The sequence below is a fragment of the Corythoichthys intestinalis genome, chromosome 2 (assembly GCF_030265065.1).
Source record: "Corythoichthys intestinalis isolate RoL2023-P3 chromosome 2, ASM3026506v1, whole genome shotgun sequence".
In the NCBI taxonomy this organism is placed as follows: Eukaryota; Metazoa; Chordata; class Actinopteri; order Syngnathiformes; family Syngnathidae; genus Corythoichthys; species Corythoichthys intestinalis.
Genome location: NC_080396.1, coordinates 33,352,803 through 33,360,070, shown reverse-complemented (window position 1 = coordinate 33,360,070; position 7,268 = coordinate 33,352,803). Strand labels below are relative to the sequence as shown.

The following is a 7,268-nucleotide window of genomic DNA, read 5'->3' as shown; positions in this document are numbered from 1 at the left end:
CAAAACAAGTCCGACAACTGTGGGACCATTGGACTTACGGGGAAGAGAGTAAGCATTGTGTTTTGTATTGTGTCGAATACTGGGATCTTGGCACACATTTTAAAACGGATATGACTTGCATTTTGTGGCCAACCGGCGGCTTGTCGCACACACCCCTCGGTCCTCTTCGCGTGCCCGCCGGGAGAGCGTTATACTCGGCTTATGCTTGTGCGGTTCTCCATATCGTCCAGACTTCCAGCCCGCTCTGCCCTCTTCGTGTGCCTGGCAATAGACCACTATCCTCGGGTTAGGCTCGGGCAGCAATGCGCTCCTCCGTCGGCCGGTTTGTCTGGCTCCAGCTGCTTCCCCGGCAGAGCTATCCTGCCCACAGCAGAGGAATGCTGTGCTGTAACTTGCTCGTTGCCGGGGGGGGTTGCCGTTTGGTGAAGACAATCAACAACCGCGCCGCCGTGTGATATGATCCTGGGTAGTTTTGTGTGATTTTTTTTGCTTCGAAAGGTGAGAATAAGACTGCCACTCGGTTTGGGTTAAAATGTAGGCTAGCTGTCACACCTCCTGGGACTAACTCCGGTGGCATAAAATATCTTTCGGTCAAGAGGTGCAAGAAATCGACAGTTTTGACCTTTAGGGAGTAATTTTGTCATGTCGTACTGAATAAATGCATTTTTAATATTTCATATTCCATTTAGCACAAGACTTATTCGTCATGACCATACCATTTATTTGGTAATTGGGAAAAAAATTCTTAGACAAAAAGAATATCCCGTAAAAATATTGGAGTAGAGAGATTGAAACAATGAAATTTTGCTGCTCTTTTCTTCCGATTTTCCTCGTTCTGAATATTTCCCCCTCAATGGGCTGACTTCTAAATCAGATGAAATCGTGACCCTGTCGACGTCATCCTCCAGCTAGGGACGCTAGAGCGGTATAATGACAGGCAGGGGCTAAACGGCAGATTTAAAAACTAATTCCCCATCATCTCATCCTCCAGCTAGGAATGCTAGAGCGCAATAATGACAGGCAGGGGCTAAACGGCAGATTTAAAAACTAATTCCCCATCATCTCATCCTCCAGCTAGGAACGCTAGAGCGCAATAATGACAGGCAGGGGCTAAACGGCAGATTAAAAAACTAATTTCTCATCATCTGCGCTTTGCCAAATTGTTGTATACAGTCGAATAGTCTCAAAATATGATTCCAATTCACATGAAATGTTATTTAAGATTTTTTTATGCTTTTTTCACATGTACTTAGATCCCGGATACAAGCAGCCGAAATGAGTTTCCTCCGCAGGGTGTCCGGGCTCACCCTTAGAGATAGGGTGAGAAGCTCGGTCATCCGGGAGGGACTCGGCGTCGAGCCGCTACTCCTCCACGTAGAGAGGAGCCAGCTGAGGTGGCTCGGGCATCTGGTTCGGATGCCTTCTGGACGCCTCCCTTGAGAGGTGTTCCGGGCATGTCCCACCGGCAGGAGGCCCCGGGGACGGCCCAGGACACGCTGGGGAGACTATGTCTCTCGGCTGGCCTGGGAATGCCTTGGGATCCCGCCAGAGGAGCTGGTTGAAGTGGCTGGGGAGAGGGAAGTCTGGGCTTCCCTGTTAAAGCTGCTGCCCCCACGACCCGACCCCGGAACAAGCGGAAGATGATGGATGGATGGACGGACGGACGGACGGACGGACGGATGGATGTACTTTAAAGGGCCATTTTAAGATGGTATTAAATGGTATTTTTTAAAAAATGAAAGTCAAGAAAAGATCATAAAGTGCACATTTTTCTTCTATAAATAATAATTTGGGAGGCCTAAAACTTCAAGTAACATTGGCAAAAACAGTGGTCCCTGACCTTCTTTTCACCACAAACTAATTTCATTTGAAAACATATTTTGACTTACCATTTCAACCCATAATTCCATGGATGAATTTTATAATAACCATCACATACACAGAATTTTGCACAAAACCACATTTTTTAATAACTGTCTTCTTTTAGATGAAACATTCATTTTGTTGGATTTCACATTTTCCACAGCCATTACCTGAGTTGATGCATACGTCAGTTTAATCAGTGTTTGGAAAATATTTCGGTTCCGTAATTAGAATATAACATGCGACTAAAATACATTAAAAAAAAAAGAAAAAAGTTAAATCGTTTGTAATTATTTAATTGCAATTAATGCATTACAGTCCTACTCCAAATAAACAAATTTTAACAAAAATACTATTGTAATATTCAGTAATTCTATGTAAAATATCTATTACAATATGTTACAGTACAATACAATACATTTCAAGTAATACATTGTTAAATATATTTTCTTGATAGTACCTCACTCTATGCTTGTGAAATCAGGTGTATATGAAACACTTCTATAAAATAATGTTAAAAGTTTTAATATATTCATAGAAAATTACGATGCATATTTTTACACTATTTTAGCCCGTTGTGTCAGATCAATCTATTAAATACGTCATATATGGAAAGTGTTTACAAATATGATAAGATGAGAAAAACTTAAATTATAGCATAGAGAAGAGATTTCAGCCTCTTTGTTTAACAATACAAAATACTTTTCTAGTACACATTGGTCAATTTTACATGTTGGTATCTGCTGCCATCTAGCTGTAACAGATTCATTAATGACCTACAAACACATTTACGGTGTACGCGCACACACTGGATGGGCATGGTGCGTTATTTGAAACCTGCCTCCAAAGAGATAAAGCGGCCACACACAAAATAAAAATATTAATCTATAAGTTAAATCTGAGGTAGAGTCCTCACATAATAGCCATCATCCAATTCAGCTCTGTCCTTCCTGGTTTATTCTCAGGTGCACGACTTCTTCACACATCATCATCTCCGCTGAGCGCTGCTGTCTCTGCTCTTCGTCCAGCCTCTTGTAGTTGAAGTAATGCATGATGAAAAAAAATATGCCTGGCACCAACATCAACACACCACAGGCATAGTACATGTATTTGTAGTCCCCAAAAACATCAACCAAAGCTCCTGAAAAATAAGATAAACTCGTCACAAAGTTGTCACTTCAATCTAATGTATTCACAGGGGTTGTTCAGTTCCGAACCTGAAAGAGGAGGTCCGAGAAGCACCGGGCCGCACTCGATAATTGTGACGAGTCCGACAGCGCTGGAGAAGCGATGAGCTCCCACGAGGTCCATCAACACTTCGAACAGCAGAGAACACACCATTCCGAACGCCATCCCAAAAAAGACAGCGTAAATGACCAGGCCAACGTATCCAGTTGCAAGAGGGCACAGAAGGTGGCACACACCATTGTAGGAAACAGAAAAACTGAATAAATACTGAATCCTGGGTCGGATCCCTTTCATGTTTCCAATTAATCCAGTCGCTGGTCTGACAAACATGTCCACAAGAGCAAAAATGGAGAGCAGGAATGCTGCTGAATATTCATCGACACCTAAATGTTTGGCATACGGAGCTAGGAAAACTATGGGTGCAAAAAGGCCAAAAAACATGACCACATTACCGACAAGGTAAATCATGAATCCCCTGTGTTTGAAAAGTGAAACATCTATAAACCTATGGATGCAGCCCTTTTTATCACTTTCATTTTGGACTTCAACTGTTTGTTGGTGATCTGTGGGGACTTCCTCTCCTCCATTACTTTCGTGCAGCTCGCTTTTTAGTTCAACTTGGACTTTTTTGTTGACGGGTCTCATCAGCGAACCGGCAACACAGCAGTTCAAAACAATGGCTCCCAGGATCATGAAGCTTCCTCTCCAGCCAAAAGAATCAAAGAGAAACTGATTGAGCGGGGCCAGTGTAAAAAGGACCACCGGACTTCCTGTCATCGCCAGTCCGTTTGCCAACGGCCTCTTCACATGGAAGTAGGTTCCAATGATAGTCAGAGCGGGCTGGAGATTAAAAGCGAGGCCGAAACCTGTGGAAATTACACAAGGGTTAATTAGCACACCATGAATAATACAGTAGATGGTAAAGATGGCTTCATGTCAAGATATGGCACCAGACTGCAAATAATGACATCTTTTTCTACTATTAAGACCACTCAATGTTTGCATGATGAGATTTTTATGAGCACTGCTTTCCCAAATTGCACCACACAAAAGCAATATTGTGAAGATTTGTTCTATTATGTTGCATTTTACAGAACTAGCATAATACACATGTATTGTTTTATAAATCACGTATTCTCCATCTAAGTAAGGACACATTTAGGTAATGATTTTCAGCATTGTCTAAAATCATCTGAATGATCTGAGAATTAATTATTTAAAAGGCCTGGATTTTCATCACAACTGTAAACAGTTCTCTGAAAAAGTATTTGCCATCTTTACAACTGAGTTCGTCAATCATAGAGCATAAAACAAATGTCGATTCAAAAGATAGTAATCTATGAAAGAAAAACGTTTCGATTGGGTAATGAGCTGAGAAGGTTTAGTAGCATTCCTATAAAACTTGGCACGTACTATATGTAGATAGATTTATAATGACATATGTATTAAAATATTAATAAGACCATTTCCATACTCCTTAACAACTAACCCTTTAGACAACCTTTGGGACTCTTTAGAAAAGTTTGATTACCTCCAATTACTCCAATACAGAGATACAGATGGATAATAGTTGTTCCAAATGAGGCGAGGACCATGGCAGTGGAAACCATGAGCCCACCAACCATAACCACTGGTCGGCTACCATAGCGATTCACAAGAATGCTACTCACAGGCCCTGCACAGTAAAAAACAATCACATTTTCCCCACAGGCCTCACTTCATCCAATTGAGAGTACACATGAACACGCGGCATTACAACTAACCTGCTGCATACATAGATGCAAGCATGACTGAGGACACCCAGGCAATCTGGCTGTAGGAAATTGAAAAATATTCCTGGATCTCCTTGTAGTAGATGGTGAGTGATTTCGGGAAGGCGTAAGCAAATCCTATGGAGATGAAGGAGGCGAAGACGATTGCCCAGCCCCAGCCTCCGTCTGGTGGAATGTAGCCCAGATTTGTTGCTGGTTTCTCCGGCATGTTGGATTGAATGGCTGAATAGGACACAGAGGCAAAACTAATCAACAGAGTTAAGACTTCTACATAGATGTCAAGCAAAGGTTACAACTCAAAGTGCAAACCACACCTCTGCACAATCCTTACAAGTGTATTGGCTTGCTCAGGAAGTGTGTCGTCGGGTCTGAGTGTGACTAGTAAACCCTCAGAGCGCGCCTTCTGAAAGACTTCTGATCTCATCACGTGTGCTCGACTCGCATAATAACATGAAGCAAAGAGCGGGTGGGAAGGTGGGGCCAAAAGAAAAAGTCAAAAACCCAACATGAGGTTGTAAACTCAAAACAGTGTCTGCCGAATCAAATCTGCCGTGAACAACTGTCGTTAACCTCAGATTTACAATTGCAACCCTAAAAACCTTTTGAGAAATAAATATACAGTACATAATGGACAGGATACAGAACGGAAACCAAAAGTTCACTGATAGTGGTGGTGGTGGTGGTGTTTTACTTATATAGTGGTAGATGTCCATTCCATTACCTGGGAGGACTAGCAGTGATCATTCACACAAGTAGTGTACGTATATTGTTTGGTAACACGCTGCATTGAAAACTGCATCAACGCTGCTTCTTTTTAAAATATTGTCAGAAAATCAGAAGTGAATTGTGGACTTGGACAAGTTTGGTTCATCCTTGGGTGCAATTTCAAGTATAAGTTGTTTATGCGTATAAACATCCTTATATGCGTTTAAACATCCTGGGAATGCCCAGCCACTATTGCTCTCAGGAGTCTGTGTCCCACAGGTGACCATGATATGATTCCATGAAAATACCGCGGCTTCCCAGGACACTTGCTCTTCAAATGTTAGACAGTATACAACATGCTTGTTTTTTCTTTTCACAACGCCTAATATTTCATAGGAACTATTATACTGCATCTGTTGACATGTACCTAGAGGAACGCCTTTCATTTTCCTTCCAAGAGAGGTGGATGAAAGAAAACTGGGGAAATAACATGCATATTTTCAAAGGTGAGACTTACGACATGATTGTTCTACTTCCCTCAGCTTAGCAGTGTCAGGAATGAACGGGCAGGCAGGCAGGTTGTTATGGACCCAAATGCAGGGAAAACGAAAAAGGCAGCGAGGCAGGTGGCAGAGAACTCAAAAGGGCTTTAATGATAACTAACAAAAGGCACAAAGTACAAAACAAAGGCTGTGGTGATCAAAAAACTATCAACAAATAACTTAGGTCACTAACAAAGGCTGAATATCAAAAACTTACTGAGACGAACACTAGGGCTAGGACTGGACTTCAACTTTGACGCAGGCACAGACATTGACATAGACATAGACAATGACGCAGCAAGGAGTGAACAGAAAATGGGAGCATATATACACAAGCAGACAAGGGATAACGAGACAAGGAACAGCTGGGTAACACAGGTGGATGCAGATTGCCGAATACACTGGGAAAACACACACAGGTGAGAGTAATGGGTAATCACAGGACAAGTCACACAAGGAGAAACCAAACACAAAACCTAACAGTACCCCCCCCTCAAGGGACGGATCCCAGACGTCCCGAGGAAACAAAAAGTCAGAAGGTTGCTCGGAGGAGGGAGCAACACCAGCCCGTCACGGCCAGTCAGGCGGGCGTCCAGGACGCCAGACGTGGGCCGATCGCACGGGTCGATCGGGAGGGCGCCCGGGGCGCCAGACATTGGGCGACCGCACAGGCAGATCAGGCGGGCGTCCCCGACGAGGTAGTGCTCGGTTGTCCATACCGCCACGTTTTGGCAGGAAACGGGGAGCAGCATCATCGGGGCGAGGGTCCGGAACAGAGTCGGAGTCGTCGTGCGGACCAGGAACGGAGTCGGAGTCGTCGTGCGGACCAGGAACGGAGTCGGAGTCGTCGTGCGGACCAGGAACAGAGTCGGAGTCGTCGTGCGGACCAGGAACAGAGTCGGAGTCGTCGTGCGGACCAGGAACAGAGTCGGAGTCGTCGTGCGGACCAGGAACAGAGTCGGAGTCGTCGTGCGGACCAGGAACAGAGTCGGAGTCGTCGTGCGGACCAGGAACAGAGTCGGAGTCGTCGTGCGGACCAGGAACAGAGTCGGAGTCGGAGTCGTCGTGCGGACCAGGAACAGAGTCGGAGTCGGAGTCGTCGTGCGGACCAGGAACAGAGTCGGAGTCGGAGTCGTCGTGCGGACCAGGAACAGAGTCGGAGTCGGAGTCGTCGTGCGGACCAGGAACAGAGTCGGAG

At 44.4% G+C, this 7,268-nt stretch overlaps 1 protein-coding gene across 4 annotated transcripts; it reads right to left on the bottom strand.

The window, feature by feature from the left end:
- Nucleotides 1–1,985: 1,985 nt before the first annotated feature.
- On the bottom strand, nucleotides 1,986–6,142 carry slc16a7 (solute carrier family 16 member 7). Of its 4 annotated transcripts, none has more exons than XM_057830257.1 (5): nucleotides 6,046–6,142; nucleotides 4,815–5,045; nucleotides 4,583–4,726; nucleotides 3,081–3,917; nucleotides 1,986–3,004 (listed from the first exon to the last, which is right to left on the bottom strand). In XM_057830257.1, exons 2-5 carry the CDS (start codon nucleotides 5,029–5,031, stop codon nucleotides 2,799–2,801), a joined length of 1,404 nt encoding a protein of 467 aa, XP_057686240.1. In that variant the 5' UTR covers nucleotides 5,032–5,045; nucleotides 6,046–6,142; the 3' UTR covers nucleotides 1,986–2,798. The 4 variants fall into 4 exon arrangements, with proteins under 4 accessions (XP_057686240.1, XP_057686241.1, XP_057686239.1 ...); XM_057830258.1 differs by lacking the exon at nucleotides 6,046–6,142 and adding an exon at nucleotides 5,155–5,224; XM_057830256.1 differs by lacking the exon at nucleotides 6,046–6,142 and adding an exon at nucleotides 5,138–5,203.
- Between the last annotated feature and the right edge of the window lie 1,126 nt (nucleotides 6,143–7,268).

Bases quoted from the DNA above. Each gene is read 5' to 3' on its own strand.
- slc16a7 (XM_057830257.1), bottom strand. From the start codon at position 5,031: ATGCCGGAGAAACCAGCAACAAATCTGGGCTACATTCCACCAGACGGA. The intron at 4,727-4,814 runs GTTAGTTGTAAT...TTTACTGTGCAG, and splicing joins TGCATCTATGTATGCAGCAG to GGCCTGTGAGTAGCATTCTT. The intron at 3,918-4,582 runs GTAATCAAACTT...TAATTTCCACAG, and splicing joins CTGTATTGGAGTAATTGGAG to GTTTCGGCCTCGCTTTTAAT.